General features: G+C 40.0%; 1 protein-coding gene across 4 annotated transcripts in view; it reads right to left on the bottom strand.

The window, feature by feature from the left end:
• NYAP2 (neuronal tyrosine-phosphorylated phosphoinositide-3-kinase adaptor 2) overlaps positions 1 to 18,765 on the bottom strand; it is a 134,936-nt gene that overhangs the window by 29,218 nt on the left and 86,953 nt on the right. For all 4 annotated transcript variants that reach the window (XM_066556532.1, XM_066556533.1, XM_066556534.1 and 1 more), the window contains one exon: positions 5,505 to 5,714. In XM_066556532.1, coding sequence (XP_066412629.1) covers positions 5,505 to 5,714 — 210 coding nt within the window. The remainder of the gene's footprint in view (positions 1 to 5,504; positions 5,715 to 18,765) is intronic.

Below are 18,765 nucleotides of genomic sequence, written 5' to 3'. Positions count from 1 at the left end.
AACCTATCACACAGATGAAGTATTAGTTCCTTTATCTCCCTGTAATATATGTTCCAGTATTAAGGAAACTATTGTGATTTCCATGGTGATCCTCACCAAAAGGTGCTTCAGACATGGCTCCATCTAGCTTTTTCTTGTATCAGTGGCAATATTTTTAGACCAAATAAATACTGTATTCTACTGTAATTAGTGGTCTGCATAACAGCACACCACTTGGGGGATAAATAGTCCATAAAAGGTCTGTTTAAGTGCTGCACAACTCACTGCTCCGTATTCTGCAGCATGTTATTTTTCAGCTATGGGCAGCTTATTCACTCTGCTGGGGCTATCTGGGTTTTCCTATTCAATGCCAAGAATCTTAAAGGAAAAAGTACTGCTAGTAAATATCACGGATGGTTTCTAGCATTTAGAAATTCGTGTTTATCTCTTGTGGATGATACTGAGACAGCTCAATATTAACATCTGAAATGAGTATTCTTGGACATCTTGAGAAGTCTCTTAGTGACAGAATTTCATTGTGTGGAGCTGAGTTCTATCAGCCATCCTGAGAGGCACATGGGGAAGGCCCTGTAGGCCAGGGGATGCAGGGCATGTGAGCAGCCTTTAGAGATGCTCTTTGCAATCAATGGGCAGCATGAGGTCTGAATTCAGCAGATTATTGGGGGTAGCCAGGAGGCTGTGAAATATTATGCACAAAACTGTTCATAAAATTCACTTGGTGTATTTAGAAATTTAGCGGTGTTATTTTGCACAGCTTCAAATGTCGCATCTCTCACAGTGACATGATTTGAAAAATGCACTGCAGGTCTCTGGGAGCCAGATACAGTGTTAGGGGGGCACAGTGGGTCTCATTCCCCTCTCAAGGCAGCCACAGTGGCCACAAAACTCAGACAGTGGAGTGGGACCACAGCCCCCTGACACCAAACCCACAGACAAAATCAGCTGCAATGGGCTGAGCATCACTGCACTCTTGGGTTTAAACTCAGCACCAGGAGGGTTACACGTGGAACCAGGCAAGCATTTAGTTCCAAAGGGCAGCATTAAGAATGAGAATTTTGAGAGAGACTGTGCAACACAGAAATACAGGCTTTCCAAGCACAGATAGGATTGCCTTAAAGTTGTGTATTTAATTATGTGCCTAAGCACTCATATAAATGGCTGGTTTTCCAAAACTGCAGGGGCTGCCAGCATGACTAAAGATGTAGAGGCTTGGCTGATTGTATTTGGGACATGGGGTGTTGTAGGATTTTCCTCAATAATACACAGCGCTGAAATGCCACAAGATTTTATGGAAATATTTTCAATCAGTTTTATACCAACGTGCTATGACTTTCTATATTCTCCAGAAGTACAACAACCCTTCACAATTTTAATTTTTGGATCTTAATGGGAAGAGTTCTTTATCCATCCAAGGAAGCCTTCATTCTGCCTATCCTAATCTTAATTCAAAAAAATGCTCTGGCTGTCACTTACGTTGGAGAAGCTCCTTATCCTGTCACAGTCTCTTCTTTGCACATGAAAAGAGAAATATTGCTTATTTGCTACAGCTGCCAAGAAATGCATTTTGAATTAAACAAGGCAATGTGACAGGCTGGGAGCAATCACATAAAAAAAAAAAGAAGAAAAAGAAGAAAAAGAAAGCATGTATGCTGGAAAAATACATCACACCAAGTGTCTTCATACTGGCCTAAAAAGAGCTGAGTAAGCTGAAATACAGCTTGAAGTTATGAAACATTATGGTGCAATAAACTATATAGTATTATGCTATCTAAAAAAAGCATTTAGTACTTTGCTATTGGCAGAAGCCAGTTAGTGCTAAAATATCACAGCAGCACATCAAACTGAGTAGTTTTCACAAGGGGAGCACTGAACCTGTGGAACTCAATGTTACCAGATATCCATAGGTCAAAAGTTTTTCAAGTCTCAAACCCAAGTCAGGTAATGAGCAAAACCATGTCTGAAAAGGAACCCCCTGTTTGGGTTTAGGGGATATTTTGCCCAAAGGGAAAAGCTGTTAGTGGAATATACTTTGTATGCTGAAATATGAGTGTTTTCTTTGTAAAGCTTTTGTTGTAGGATTTGGCTGTGTTTGTTTGCTATTTCCTGGCTTCTTTGAAATACAAGTAAGTGTTTTGTATCTTTGTTCGGGTTTTTTGTGTGTGTTTTTCTTACACCAAGGCAATATTTTTACTCCAACAGAATTGGTGTGAACCCACATCCTGGAGATCTCACAGCAGAACGATGGGCATTGGTGGGATGTCCTCAGTGTGCAGCTCCCAGTACTGCTCATTTCATTACAGGTGACAGGCACTGCTTAGGGGAGCCTGTGAGCAGAGAACATCAATGACCAGTGCAGGCAAGGTCTGGGCCTCTTGGGCAGTAACATAAAAGCCCAGCATTAAGTTCCTTTCATGTGGAGAATCCTTGTGGGCTTAGGAGCACAGCAATTCTGCCTGTGAGGAGAAAATGTAGGGGTTTGTGGCACAGACCTGGCTGGCATGAACTGACTTTTTGCTGCTATTTCCTTCTTACAACAATGGAAGCATCTTGTGCCTTTGGCTTTCCAGCCTTTGTCTCATCCTCAAATAGATGAACTTAAAATATTCATTGCTTTTGGAAATCAACAACGATGGCCAGTAATTTCAATGAAGGGTGGGTATTTCCTCCCTTCCTGATTACCTACAATCTTTTCAGGTGGAATATTTATGGTTGGCTGAGTGACAAGCTGGTGGCAATTCAAAACCAGGATGCAACAGAATTTCTGAGATTTTAAAGGCAGGGCAGTGCCTGCTCTCCAGCAGCAGGTGGCAATGCAAAATGCTTCTTCGTTGTAGTTAGGGAAAAAGCAGCAACATTCCAGAAAATGCTCTTCAAGTCTCCTGGAGTGAAGTTATACAGATTCAGTATTACAGATTGTGTTTGGCTGTTCATTATAATTGCACTGACTTTCCTAAAAGTCAGCATGCTCCCAAATCACACTGCTTTCCACAAGAAATTATAGGATGCCAAGAAACAGAAAGTGTCCTTGACAAGTTCTGTCACAGAACAATCAGACACTAGAGACAGTGATAACTGTGTGCAGCTGACAGCCCAGGCTCTTTGAACAAAATGGACAGAAAGTTCAAGATTCTGTTTGGACATGGCTCATTCTCTTTTGGATCTTACTAGCAGTTTCAGAATTGGGGAGAAGCCACCAAAAACCACTGCTCTCACTCAGGTATTTGGCCAGGCCACCCCAGTTCCCAGCTCATCTGTGCTGGAGCAGCGTTGCCTGATGAGTGCCTGTGGGAAGTCCATTCACATCCTTTCTCTTTTGTAGCAGAGCAATTCAACTCCGTTAAAAAAAAAATTAAATATTGCCCTAATAAATGCCTGTAGCAGTGTGAAGTAGGAGGCAGGTAGCAAACTGCAGTGTTTCAAGGACATGTCTGCACAAAAAAAAAAAAAATAAAAGTAGCCTTTTTTCCTGTTATCTATGATGTTGCAAAGAGAGCAACAGCAGTGATGACTGTACTGGGGACTGCCTAGATTTTATTTGAGGTAAATCTAAGTTCTAATTCCTAGTGCAGAATTACTTTATCTCCTTGACTCCAGAAAGCATTTGTATTCATATGAAAGTATTAAATCTCTCTTCTTGCATTCTGTTACAGTTTTAATTTAATTGCAGAGAATGAGCTGGTACTGTTCATGTACAAGTTCATTGAGCAGAACTGTGTACAGCATTCTCAATGCAGTGCCCCACCAAGTAAAGGTAAAACATGTTGCTCAGGCAACAGCAAGAGACACAGGGGAAAAAATATTCAGGGCAGATGAGAGGCAATATTCATCAAATGAAATATCGTAAATCTGCAGGGAAAGAAAAGTCATAATCAGCTCTCAGATTTTAATTATAGAAAGGAATCAAAATTCAGCCAAGAAAATAAAATTTTTCTTTGACAGTCCTAGCAGTGTAAGACAAAGTCACAGTTAACTAAATCAAGGCATGATTCAACAACTATTACAGTTTGCTGATGCCAAATGGAGACTGAGGCCAACATGTTTTGTCTGCTTTTGGAGATCAACCAACTCTTTAAAATAAAACTGCTGCAGAAATGTTGGACAGCAGTGTTATATTTTGCTAAGAGCTTTCTCTTTAGTTTTAACTTCCTTACTACTCTGGTCCATAGTGTCACCTTGCAGAACTGAAAAGGTTGGTACACACCTTTGGTCTAATTATTGGATCTCCCAAAATTTTGATGTGGCAGCTTTAAACATATTCTTTAATGTGCATTAGCACAGATGATGGTCCAAGACACCGGGGACAGAATTTTTACCAAAAGCTACCAGGAGCTTATCTGGACAATTCACACCTTCCAGGAAGTTTTGTAAGACACAAGTAAGGAAATGGCAGTAGCACAAAAAAGACCTGTGATAGATAGAGTGATAAGGTTTGCAGAAAAGTCACTTTCCCTGCACCAGGAAGGACTGTTTGGGGGGTCTGTAGCAAGCAAAGCTGGATTATATGATTGTTCCAAATAACATTTCACATCAGCAAAGACTCTTCAACTTATACACTGAGTTTCAGGTGTCATTTTCAGCAATTCAGGGACAATGTGAGTCCCATTATCACCCAGGGAAGCGATGTTCTGGGTGAGCTGTGAGCATCTCTGCTCACTCAGCAGTGTAAACACTCCTTGCTGCCATTCACTGCCCAGCAGATCTCTCAGGCAGGAATGATTTTTGTCTGAGCAGCTCATTCCTGCTCTTATACTTACTGAACACTGACCATGACGCTTCAGCACTAGACATGTCAGCTACCCTTAAAGGGGATATTTCTCACAGTCCAGCTAATAAGCAATGAAGTTACTCTTTTATGAGAGCTGTCAAATCTCAAAAGTACCAATACAATACTCATGCAAGGGCCATAAATATCTCTTTATAGATGTCTATTCATTTATCAGTTCCATTTGTCTTAGTCAACTTATAAACAAGACTGCATTATAATGCCATGGTTATGCAATTTACTATTTAATATGTAAATACTTTTGAATAATAAAATGAATGGGTATTTATCTGAGACTTCTGAAATCCACAGTCACTTTTCTAGAAATTTCTGTACAAGCAGAAAGCAAAGGCTGCCTTTGTCCTGTCACTGTGCCCCTCTGTAAGACAGCCTTGCTTTTGCAAAGTGTATTTTTGTTACTTTATGTGATACCTGAACTTCCTGAGGTGCCATCCTAGGAATGTCTTTGCCTTTTCAATGTCAGGTGGAACCCTTTACTTCTTTTAAAGTAGATGGCAAACATGTTTACATGCTTCTATTCCAGGCTAGCATCCCAGCTGTTCTGGCACAGAGCACAAGCACAGCACAAGCCTCATTAGTGCAGCACTCAGTGGGCAGGGCCAAATCTAGAAGATATTTGGAAGTCTAAAGAATCTGAATGCTTCCTACCCCAGTGTATCTTTAGAGAGTCTTCAGCTCACAAGGCGATTGAAGAGATCTTCCTGCGCTGTACTTGACATACCTGAGCTGTTGCCTCCAGCCAGCATGGTCGGGCTGACAGAGGATCTCCCCAGCCTGCTGGACACCATGGGGGGGCCTGGTGTTCCATCCCATTCCTGAGCTTTCCCTGGCTCCCTGGAGGAAGCTGTCCCATGATGTCCTCTCTCTTTGTTTTCCAGCTTTGGTAGTGGTTCAGTGCTGTGGCTTCTGATCTTCAGCTCGTCTAGTGGTTCTACAAAATACATGAGTTCACATTTCATTATAGAGTAACTGCTAATCATCCACATCATGCAATAATCTTTTGCAAAATACTCCATATATAATCAATCATAAATCCTTTAAGGGCAGTTGATAGCATGGTTTTACCATCTAGGCCAAGACCCTGTAATTTATGTAGGTTTCAGTACACTTTTTAATTATTAAAAGCACACACCACGAAGCAGATGGATAAAATGTAACATTTCTGTTACAACTTTCAAATGCCAGGAAAATAATTTGGAAAATGATTCCCTACCAAATTGTGGTTTATTAAAAATTTATACAAATATTTGAAATCTTTTCAGCTGTCATTTCATTAGGAAGAAGTTCTTCTTCAGGCACTTTCGAAGGAAGCTCTCTCGTAAGGCAATATTGTGCAAGCAAAGTATCTGTACTTCTCATAAGCTCTAATAAAAAATCCACAAAACAAAACAAAACAGCACAAATCCATTTTGGGTGTGCCCAGCACCGTAACCTAGGGAATGAAATTGCAGTTGGTTGGAAAAACCTTGGAGTCAGAAAATTACTTTCTGTTTGAAACACCATAAGTCAATGAAAAGAGGAGCAATTCAAAACACAGTTGAATGATTTTTTCAAGTGAAGCAGTGATGTCTGCTTTCTTCATGGCTGGTGATTTTCTGTTCTTTTCTCAAGACCCCAATTTCTTTTCTTGCAGGTTGAGCAATGCATGGAGAAAGAATTAATTCCTGCTCTTTCCCATCTGTAGCTATGAAAAATTCACATGGAAAACTAGATACAGAAGAAACATTAGATTGCTCTTTAGTTGTAGGAGCTAATTACTGTGCTACTCAGTTATTCAAAGCTGCTGTTTACCTCATTTTGAAAAAAAAGATCAGTTTGGAATTTTATATCTCAAACCAAAAGAGATCCTTACGTGATACACCAGCAGAGTGTAGTCACACAGATTTATTAATCCACCCCATGATATACTTTAATTTCTGTATGTATCTACAGTCTTGGAATCCACATTTGATAGAGATAACAATCTTCCCTTGAGCTCTATGTCAAAAACTTTTAGTGGCTTCAAGGGACTTTGGAAGATTTGAGGGAGCCAAGCAAAGAGAAAATGCCAGGAGCCATTGAGAGGCAGGAGATGCCAGCAGTTCCCTGAGGGGCCTGTGCTGAATGGCAGGGCAGGATTTACAGTCTGAGCTGCCACTTCCAGTCATCCCCATGGCCAGGAACTGGGACTGCTCAACCACTCAGATGATACAGTCCCAGAAAAGCACTTTGATTTGCCCCTGGCTCAATGTCCCACAGACTGTTACCTGTGGTACAGCACACAGGGGAAGATGCGCTGCTAGACAGCTGTGCTGGGCAGAGACCCCACCTACACACAACAGTGACAAAATCTCACCTTGTTTTGGGTTCTTTGACATTCCAGTCTGCAGATGACCCTAGTGAGCAACAACCCACTCAGCCTGGGGTTTTCTCAATGAAACATCATACAGGAGACATGTAAAAATATCTAACAGGATATGCAGTGCAAGATGTAATCATTAGTGTATTTTGTTAATTACAATTGGTTAATAGTAAAATTAAATGCTGAAGATAACTTACCACAGCCTGCAAGTAGTAACACTGCATGAGAAAATGATTAAACCACCCCGGGCTGGGGTGAGCTGTTAAATTTATGGATTCTGTAAAATTTATGTGACAAAGACCTTCAAAACTCAAACCTCTTCCATGAACTTCTAACCTACCTACCTTCTCACCTACCTACTTTAGTCTATGCAAAAAGACACTGCAGTGAAAATCCAGTGTTTGTTTTTCCCAGTTGGTAACCCCAGTGGGGTACAAGGTTGGATAACAGTCTGTATCAATATAACATGACATCTGCCTTTCAGGGACCTTTGCTAGGAGGTGTCTGTGACACAGATCTGTCTGGGACTGCACAGAGAGACCTGCTAATACAAAGAGCTGTGCAAAGAGGGAGAGCCCAAATTATTACCAGGATTAGAACTGTTTCAGTTGACAGCATCGAGCTATCAAAAATACTGATGTGTTTTCTCACATAACAGATGCATGCAATCATATGTGATTGTTTTTCTTCACACCAATAACATTCACTTCTTTAAGACACTCTTTATCTGGGAAAAGGAAAGATAAAAACAAAGTTTCAAAATTCTTTGGAAATGCACACAATCCTCTTTCCCTCTAGTACAGGATGATGTCTAGATTGCAGTTTATTCTTCACAGCAAAATGAAAAGAAAGCCAGAAGACTAGAATGTGTTTTTAAAAACTAAGAATTGGGCCCTCCAAGTGCCCTACCAAATTAATGCATCATTCAATAGAGTTAATTTACTATGTCATCCAGCTGCTCCTGGAAATGCTGTGACTACCTTAGTGAAAACCTTCTCTCTGTGTGCCTCATTGCCACTACTTGAACACTTCCCCTTGAAATTTCACACACATGCAGTCAGACCTCATCACAGTGGAAGTGCTCTGGCTGAGTGTGTAGCTAAGGATTTATCTACTTCAGTTTACTTAACAGAGAAATATTTGTACTTGTTGCCTGATAAAAAAGATTTGTGTATTCTTAGTTTTTACTGTCAGCTGAATCAAAGCACAGCTTTTGCAACCAGCTGGAAACTGTGCAACTATTCAGACTAAATAAAGATTTGGTTTATAGTCTAATTTTTTATAAGGTGTAGAAAATCAGTTTTCAGCTGGCTGTGTAGACTTTGTAAATTTACATTCCACTCTCCTTTCTTAGGGATTTTCAGTTCACAGTTTATCTGAAAAGTAATATATCCTAAAAATGAAAAGCAGATTGAAACAGATTATAATGTCATGTAGCCCATCACAGGGCCTGAGTCATTATTATTTGGTGATCATTATCAGTAACAATGATACACAGACAGAAAACAACATGTCAGTGTTTTATGTAGTTTTCTGTAATATTACTTTCCAGGTCACTTGCAAATAGAAAAAAAATGAAAAAGGAAATTATTGCCTCACTTTTACTGAAATATTTTGGGGAGAAGTTAAGAACAATTTCAGCTTCTTTAATAAATGGCAATGGGAATCACACCCAAACTCAATTAAAATAAATTAAAAAATCACTCTGCTACTTCTTGGTCAACTGAAAGAGCACTTCAGTTCCAGTGTGCCCAGGACAGCTCCAGAAATGCAGAATGCTCCTCTGCCAGGTCTCAGCCCATCCCTGGCCCATTTGTTGACTGTGCCAGGCACTTGGATGTTTTTATCTTGTCAACCACTCCTTGCTGCAAATGTAGCTCCACAGAGCAAGCTAAGTGGCACAAATGCTTGTGTCTCACAGGAGCACATTCCCTGCTCCACGTTTGGGCTCCTGTAGCCTGGCACAAGGCACTGGCAGAGGGCAGAACATGCCTGTAGTCACCTGTGGAGTGGGGATCTTATCATCCCCTGAAAAGCAAACCAGGATATTTTACACAGAGTAACCCTTTAAAAAAGCTACAGCAGGACTTAAATGGCCATTTTATCCCTATTGATCCCATCCTAAAAACAGGAACTCTTACTGGTCAGATTTATCTATGTGCACAGAGACACAGCTGAAAGGTAACAGCAGCTGCTGCACAGCTCTTTTTAATTTTATTTTATTTGAGAACTGCAGAAACATAGGTTGGATCTAGGTTATCCTGTGCTGTTAAAAACCTGAATATGGAGGTGGGAAATACCAAAGCTCAGTATTATGCTGGGAGCTCACTGAGTCATATGGTGGCCACCAGAAAATCCTTTTGCAGTCAAGTGCTGCTTTTGAAAAGCTGAAATTATTATGGAAAGCATCTTTATTGTTCAATAATTCTTCCACAAAAAAGGTACATAAAAATGTAAATTTCAAAAAATAATTCACTGTTTTAAATATTTATGGACACAGTTGGTTAAACTGCCATAAAGGCACTCAAATGTTTCAAGCACTTTCAGCTGTCATAGTATTTCAATATGTAAAGATATGCATTTTTCTTATTTATTTCACCTGAATCTCAGACTTTTCCATTTAAGGTATGAGATGGTTAAAATCTCCTATAAACAATATATTTTACAGATAATTGGCATGTACAATCTCGCCTTTAGGAAAGGTCCCCTAATAGCCTAGCCACTAGGCAAGGCTGGCACATGAGCTGTGGTACTAGAAAACTTGGAAATGCTAAAGGAAGTGAGAAACAGAGTCAGTTGTAACTTGGATCTAAGAAAACTGAAATTACAGCAACAGAAAACATCTTATCCAAAAAGCTATCATTCAAAGTATAACTCTGTGGCCAGTCTGCCACTTCTTAAACACAAATTAATTTCAGGTCCAGGTGGCTTCTTAGTGCAATGCTAAGTGATAAATGGCAGAACCTTTATTACTGCTAGGGGTTTGGAGGAAGAAAGAAAAGCCATTGTCTTAAGGAACTTAAAATGAAGACTGCTCTCTGCCATCTTTCTCAGATGTGAGCTGAAATGTATAAGCTAATCCATACATTAATAATTTATTCCTTTTTTTTCCTTTCTGTTTGTTATAAACCTAAATAAATAATATATTACTCTAGGCAGAACTCAAACTCACATACTGGGGGGAGCAAATGGTCTAAAATTCAGCAGTCACATACAGGTGCAAACCAAGTCATTCAGGATGGGGTTTAGATGTGAGCCAGGGCTCCTGGTCTCCTCCAGCCTTGACCATCAAGGCCACAGGGCAGGCGTGGCCCTGGCTGAGGGAGCAGCAGCACAGAGCACCCCAAGGGCACACCTGGAGGGGGGCAGATGCAGGATGAGACTGCAGCCAGCACCTGTGTGAGGGTCAGTGCTACCTGAGGCATGGCCTGGCACAGTGTCCCTCCTGCCACTGCTGGCTCCAGGGCAGCCAGTGCCTGACTGACCCCTTCCACAGGCACTGCATGTACAGCAATACTGGGCCTTCCAGAGAGCCCCAGAGCTTCTTCTCTCTGCACCCCAGGGCTTTTTATCTACCTTTACTACACATTTAAAATTAGAGCCACCTTTTAATGGATTTCCTGATGTGCAGTGCTTTGTCTGATCTGCACAGGTGTAAATTTATCCCAACGTCTCCCAAAGAAAAATAACCAGCTATTAATATCACATACAAGAAACATGGATAATGCTCAGTGTTTCAGCCATTAAAAAAAAAAGAAAGAGCATATTATACTGTCAATGAAACCCATATCCTCATCTTTATTAACTATAGTGGTTTGTCAATTCTGACTTCACCCACTTGCTAATTAAGCAGAAGTTTGCTTTGCATATCAATTTTTAATACCCCTTTTTTACAGTTAAGTGAGAGTTGCAGCAGCCAGCTTGTTCAATTAAAAGCAGCTCTGACCTAGTTCCATGCAAAATCAATAGAAAGCCTGAAATTCTCACAAACCATCTAACATTTAGGGAAGACATGGCTGAACTTCTTAGTGTTCATGGAGCATGTTTCTGTGAACAGTGTAGGGCTTTTTTTGCTTTAAGTGGTGAAATCCAATGGAGATCACAGTGGTCTGCTACAGACAGCCAAGGGAGGGGAAGAGGGATTGATGAGGAAAATGCATTTAGTTGGTTTTCTGTGGCTGTCCCAAACCTGCTAAGTGTGCAATCCTGCTTAGGAAAACAAGACAGGAAAAGAGAAAGTCACAGTACAACAACTGAAGACTAATGAAAAAGGAATAGATTTATAGCAAAACATTTATACCATAGATTTATCAACCAAGGTTCAGAATAAAAATATTCAATGAAAACTATGACATTTATAATCTGGTTGAAAAAATTGAATGCAATTCTTTAAGTTCCAATAAACTTCAGCTGGTGGCATTAGTCCCTTTAAAGACAAATTTTTAAAAATTCACCATTGTAAGACATATTCAACATTATTTGATGTCATATAGTTAGAGGAAAAATCCTCTTGTATATTGATTGAAATAAAGGAAAACCTGTTTTTTACTATTAAATAAGGAGAGACATTTTTCATCCCTAGAAGTGTTCAAAAAATGTGTGGATATGGCACTTGAGGACACTATTTAGTGTTGGAAATGATGGTGGTGCTGGGCTGACAGTTGTAACTGTCTTAGAGGTCTGTTCCACCCTTAATTCTGTGATTCTATGACTGATCCAAGATGATCATATTTTGGCATATACTACAGAAGTGATGACAATGCCCTGTTTCCAACAGGGCCATCACTATTTCTTAATTATTCACTCAGTGCTTGATCTTTTAATTGTGCCTGTTCTGCTGCAAATCATATCACAACTCCATCCTCTGACCAAAGAGGCCACATCTGGAAGATATGCACTGTACAGATGTACTACTAGAGCAAAGAAAAGCAGTGTCCTGGGACTAAACAGTACATCAAATGGCAGTCTGTTAACAAGTTTTCTACTTAATTCAGACTAGTCACAATTACATAATTAGGTAGAACACTTTATTATGTGACATTCACTGCACTTATCTTTTTTATCATTTTCCTTTCCGACCTTGGAATGCTGGAAATTGGTGACTTGGACTTAAAAAATCTTAACAGAAGCCTTTGTTTTCTGGTACCTTTTTGGGCAAAAAACCTAATTACAAGAAGTCAGAGGGAATTCTGGTATTGCCTTCAACAGAGCAAGGGTTTTCCTTGCAGCAGTTATCAGCTGGGGCTAGCCAGCCATGCTGATTGATATGAGCATCATATCAATCAGCATGGCTGATTAGCTGATCATAGGGAGCTGCAAACATTTCTCTTACAAAGTTTTTGCACCCTGATCTGCTGATAATCCAGGTTGTGCTTTCAATTAAAAAACTAAATGTGTGCACAAACATTTTATACCCACAGGTGGGTATGAATAAGGTCTATGATTGTTTGCAGCAGATAGGATTTAAGTAGAAGAAGGAGCCTGAAAAGTCTGAGTGTGGCAGGCTTGTGAAACTTTGGTTTCACTGCCATTAGCCTTGGGCTAATTAGCAACACACTGCACAAAAACACAGACTGCCATGCCCACCCTAAAATCTATAATGATCAAAGAAAACTCTGTTAATGAAACCTGTAATGAAACTGTGAAAATGAGTCTCTGTAAAGGTGGTCCAACTGTTACCTGGCACTTGATTTGAAAGGATGGCACCTACTCTCACTTAAAGGCTTTCCTTCTCAGCCCCATTCATTTCACCTCTCACTCATTCTGTTATTCAGGTCCTTAAAATGCACTCTTGATCTTTGAATGAGGACAAAATGGTTTGATGGGTCCTGCACACATCCTAGCACAGTATGACAAGAAATCATAAGGCAAGAGTGAGCCAAAAGAGACGAAGTATAGAGATATTTCAAGAAAAATGTTTTGTAGAAAGTTCATGACCTTATGTTTCAAAGCTTCACTTCAAAAACATCAATCTTTCATGGAAGTCCTGACTATATTAAACTTGTCAACACTCTTTTGTCAAGTTTTCTGCTGAAAAACAGCCTTTGAACTCTTTCAGGAGTTTGAGTGTAAGGTTTTTCCATTTTCTGAACACTTTAATTTCTTCTAAAGAGTATGTTTTTATCCGGATTCAGTAGAAAATGTTAGTCAAAAATGAAGATATGGTAAAGGATATGACTTGTGGAAACTGGGGACAGAAACCCCCCCCTTTTGTATGTACACGTAACAATATCAATTTCAAAGTTGAAGTGAAAATGAATTCTTTCCTGGATATTTTGTCTAGGGTTTAACTAGCTGTATGAAAAACATTTTCATTAACAAATTTCTTTTTACTTGCTTTATTGATGAATTAGAAAATTTGCCTTTCATTGTTAGAGCAGACATGCCAATTGCACAGCTCTTGTTTTGTCCAGTATGTTACCTGTAAAAGAGGATCTTGACACTTCCTGGACATTGACCTCATCTGAATTTTGCTCTCTCTTACAGAGCCAGGCACAATCACCTAATGCTGCTGTGCAGCCTCTATGCCTGGCTCTAGGTCAGGATCCCAAGAAATTTTTGCTCTGCAAGTGAATGCTTAAGATTCCTCCCTGTTTCAGGATGCAACCTTTGTGTCATTCTGGCTATATGTGCATTTTAACAGAATTAATTATTTTAGGCCTTCCCCACTTTCTAATTAGAGGTTTGATTTTGTGAACTGGTTTTATTCTTGCTAGCAAAGCAACTGTGAAGCCATGCCAGCACAGACTTCCGATATTGAGGAAATAAGTAGAATTGCAGATGGTCTTGTAACAGCTCTGGCTGATGTCTGTGCTTGCAAGGCCTTCAATTATTGCCTTCACAAATGTGCAGAGCAGCTACTGTGGCTGGCACAAGGCTGTGTCTGTGTTACAGCACATGCAAACTACATACAAATCACACAAACATTGCTGGAGCAGTAAACTAGCTACAGATTTCCTGGAAGAAGGTACTTTTTGAGTCATGAATTCAAATTCACACACAAAAATAAAGTAATTGCCATCTTCAGTAAAATTAAACACACAGCTTCTCTCTTGCAGATGAGTAGTTACAAGAACAATGGTTCTCCTTACTCATTCTTCAATGCCAGATAAAGTGCTAATTGCATGTTACTGTTTTAACAATAAAATAATTATTAGGAATGGATAATTCTATTCAAAAGAGTGAAAAGAACGGGAACCTTCACATCAAATTGAATGTAAAGGAACATGATTCTTTAATGTGCATGATTATCCTCACAATTATTTCCTCAGTGTTCCTGTACTTTTCACCTTATCTATACCTAGCATGTTTGTACACCCCAGCAATTTCATCGTTTGATATTTGAATCATTTACATGTATAATCTAAATAAAACCATTTCTAACACTTATTACTGATAGAGTCTTGGAAGGTTGAGAGAAAATTTCAGGGGAAGCACATCTACCTCTCCTCCATTAAGAGCCAAGGACCCTTTATCAGAATATTATCTCTTCTACCAGGAAACTAATGAAAGTAAAGGCGGAAATGGCCTCGAACTGGACCAGAGGAACTTCAGGTTGGACATCAGGAAGAACTTTTTCATTGAGAGAGTTGTCAAGTTTTGGAACAGACGGCCCAGAGAAGTGATGGAGTCACCGTCCCTGGAAGGGCTCAAGAAATGACAGTCTATGGTTTGTTTAGCAGGGTGGTGTTTGGTCACAGGTTGGACCCCATCTTGAAGGTCTTTCCCAACCTCAGTGATCCTATGGGTAGATTAAAGAATACACTGACAAAAATATGCAGCATATCATGTGTTCATTCACTACTCAGTGTTTCTATTATTCACTGCAACATTCTAGAAGCCAAAGTACAGAGTGGTTTTGCAAGGAACAGTAGCCTGGGACAGAGAGAGGACCCTCTTGTCATAATTTGTAGTGGGATCCCCTGAAGTAGATCTTCAGGGACCTTTGGATTGGGACTTTAAAAAATGAACTTTTTCAGGCAGGAACCAAATCAGTTGTGCCAAAAAAAGTGTGTCCTTTTAAAATGGATAGATAAACCACTCAGGCCAAGATATTGCCAGTATTTGTTACACAGATTAGTAAGGTAAAACCATTTTAAGAAATATAAAGAGGAGAAATAGCAGTCAGAGATATCAGATTTTGGAAGTGAGGGAATAAACCATATTCCTCCCTTTACTCCCCACAAAGTTCCCACCATCTTCTCTTAAATTGCAGAAGTTCTACAGCTGTGTCACTGTAAGAACAGATAAGGCATTTAATTAAACCTTTTCCCTTGTAAAGATGCAATAACAGCAGCTCAAGAAGCCATTGAATCAGTTTTCAGATAATATGCTGGTGTGCATGAGTATTTAATTTAACAGTGACCTCAAGTAGCTCCTCTAGCTATGATGCAGATATTCCAATTAATGAAGAAAAAATAAGTTTTGTTTGCAAAACTGTTTTTTTCTCATGGGATTAATTTTGAGGAAACTATTATGATCTGCTCTTTGAAACTTGTACAGTATTTCACCATCCTAAAGTTCACAGCCCTTGGTTTGTTGGTGGTGGTGTGGTTCGAATGGTTTTGATTACTTTTCCTAAACAACACTATGATCTCCTTCCCTGTGATTTGGTTTAAGAGACTTAAATGCTATCTCTATACACTTACCTGTGGAAAATGTCAAATGGGGTTCAAAGTGCTTTATGAGCACTGCTTTACACTAAACACAGACCTTCCTACTAATAATCTCTAGTTTTACTTTTAGGACTTAACAACCAAAAATGCACTTGAATCTTAATGCAAAGAAAATCTGACTCTTAATTCAGAAAAAGATTCATTTCCAGGCCCAATGTTTGGTTGTAAAGAGAAGTTCTGAAATAGCTGGCAGCTCATGCTCTCAGGCCACTGGCACTGCCAGCCCAGCCGCTTCATCCGATGTGTCTGCGCCAACTTCCTGAGTGGAGGAAACATAAATAACCCTGCACCATTCTATTAAATCAAAACACTTCCATTCCTATCCTCCCTTTTTTTTTTCCTTAGTTCTTTCACAATAGGACCTGATACCCTGCATTGACACACCATGCCCTGAAAAAACTGCAGTGGGAAATTTTAACAAAATGTATTTAGCAGTTTTGTTGAAGCCAATATATGCTTATGGAAAACATCACCAGATTAAGCATTTCTTGCCATTAAGATTGAGCACCCATAAGTTGGTCATAAATTGTGTGGTCCTGCTTGAAACAGAAAGGCAATAAACTCTCCAATTCAGCATCATGCTGTATCACTGCACCATTTTGAATACAAGCTGTTCTAGTCACAAAGGACACATTTATTTTCTTGAAGCCAGAGACACAGATGGTATAAACTGGAGTACCTCTCCCGATTTCAAATAAAAAGCAGTGATTTATAAGTGCTGAGGATTTGGTCTAAAGGTCAAGATATTTCTCTGGCTTAGAAAGCTCTGTTCAGGGGAGTGGGGAAAATCGATGGCACTTAAAACTGAGAACCTATTATCATTATCCACATCCTTAAGTGCAGCACGTGTTCCTCTGCTTATTTACAATATAGTGAACTGGGTGGCAGTAAGTGAACTCAAGGCATTTTTCACTCTCTATTTTTGACAACTTTCAGACATCTCACATCTTACTGTACGTTAAACCTAAAGAGAAAGTCTTTTTCATTTCTTTACCTGGACCCATCTTTTACTTGAAATATAACAGAGAGAGAATTACTTTATCTCTTTTTCACCCCTTACAAGCTTATTTCCTCTTCAGAAAAATAAATTTTATCAAGCAGTCAAGTAATATAAACAGAAGGAATAAATAAATCTGTATACATCAATCAGAGACAACAGCTGTTTCCAGAAAAACCTGAGCAATTATTTATGAAATTATGTCTTCTTGAATGCTTCTGCATACCCTCAGAATCCCAGGAGGGCCTGATTTCCTGATGAGCCTAAATTGCTGAAATAGAAGATGAGACAATGCCATGGTACCAATTAACAAAAGTATTGCATATTGTCTCAAAATGCTTGTTTTCTGTTTTAATAACTGCATCTAATAAAGGCATTCCTTCATCCTAAGCATGGAGGAACATCCCACCATCAATGACTTGGATGACTAAATGCCCTTAAAATGGCCATACTCACTTTTGTGTGAGAGCAGCAAGACAGTGAATACACAGCATATATTTCAATCAAGGAACAGGTGTCCATTGATTTATCCATTAGAAACAAGTTCTTAAACCTGACATTACCCTTGGTGCTGAGGAAGAATGGAATTACTGTGCTGCAATGCAAAATGGGGCAAGGATGGTGGAGCTGTGGCATGGAATTATCAGGCTGGGATGTGCAAGGTGCCACGGGGCTGCCATGGGTGCTTCCACACATTTCCCCTTTGCACCTTTGCTTTGCAGCTTACTGCTTCCCCTTTAGACTAGAGCCCAGGTGAAATGATGTTTTCCTGCCTTTTGTAGGCTTAGCTGAAAGACCTTACTGACACATCATGATTTTTCTTTCCAATTATTGTCTGTGATTGCTAATTGGGGAACACGTGACAGCTTCAACAAGAGTCTCCACAGCTAGCTGGATTAGCTGATCAAGCCCAAAATAGTTAGTCCACTGCACACCTTCCTTTGCTGGGGATCTCAGGACTACTGTGGAAACACAACAGCAGGCACGGCTGAAGCAGCACTCAAGACCACTGAACTGCAACGTGAATCTTGTTTTACCCCAGAAATTTGGCTCCTGAAGGACGCTGACCATATCCAGTCATCCCCATGTGTACACTTCAGGCATTTTCAGTGCTGTGCCACAGCCTGGCACAGCCCCCAACAGACCTGTCCCTCAGGGGAGGACAGAGCTCCCCCAGGTGACCCTGGCAGATCATCACCTTTGTGGGTGCAGGGGTCCACAGTTCTTGCCCAGAGTATACACTCACAAGGAGCACCTGCAGAAAGTGTTTCTGATGCTGCAACTCCTTGGCTTGCTGATATCTTGGTAGGTTGGAATAGATGTAGCAAGGTAGGCCTCTTGGGGTTTGACTAAATGGAATTATCTGAAGTAAGATCATATCCTTCCAGAGGTGGTCAAATGTCATTCTCTTCAAAGCTGGTGTTCTCTTTGCCTTTTCCTCTGGCACTTTCCCATGAAGTGTTTGCTTTCAGACCTACTTTCAGGACTGTCAAATGAGAAGTGACTGTTTTGATCACCTCATTTAATCCCACACATATCATGGCTCATCAGATTACAAAATCTTACTATTATGGAAACGGATGCTTCTTCAGTGATGGAGAAATCAGTACACCTCTGGCTCAAAGGTTCAGGAATAACTGAAAAGCTGTAGCTGTCTCATTAGACTGAATATAGCATTCATACTTGATAGAAAAAATATTAACCTAGAGGTTAGAAATGAGGTAGGCATTCAAATAGTCTCTAATGCTAAAAGTGTAGCAGTGCAGCTGTGCAGTAGTTGAGCAATGGATGTAATGAAGTATCTATAATGGTTTTCATGGCCAGCCTCATCTTGCAGGCAAGCTTTTCCTCTTCAGGACAACAGAGGCAGAGCAGGTACACAAATGAGAAGGCATGCACACAATGCCATCCCAATCCCACCCTGCTTTGGCCAGTGTTTCTCATCCTAACTCTGTTTGAAATACATCAA

This window comes from Molothrus aeneus, chromosome 10, assembly GCF_037042795.1.
Source record: "Molothrus aeneus isolate 106 chromosome 10, BPBGC_Maene_1.0, whole genome shotgun sequence".
NCBI classification, from domain to species: domain Eukaryota; kingdom Metazoa; phylum Chordata; class Aves; order Passeriformes; family Icteridae; genus Molothrus; species Molothrus aeneus.
The sequence above is the reverse complement of the archived record's forward strand: the minus strand, read 5'-3'. Positions and strand labels throughout refer to the sequence as shown.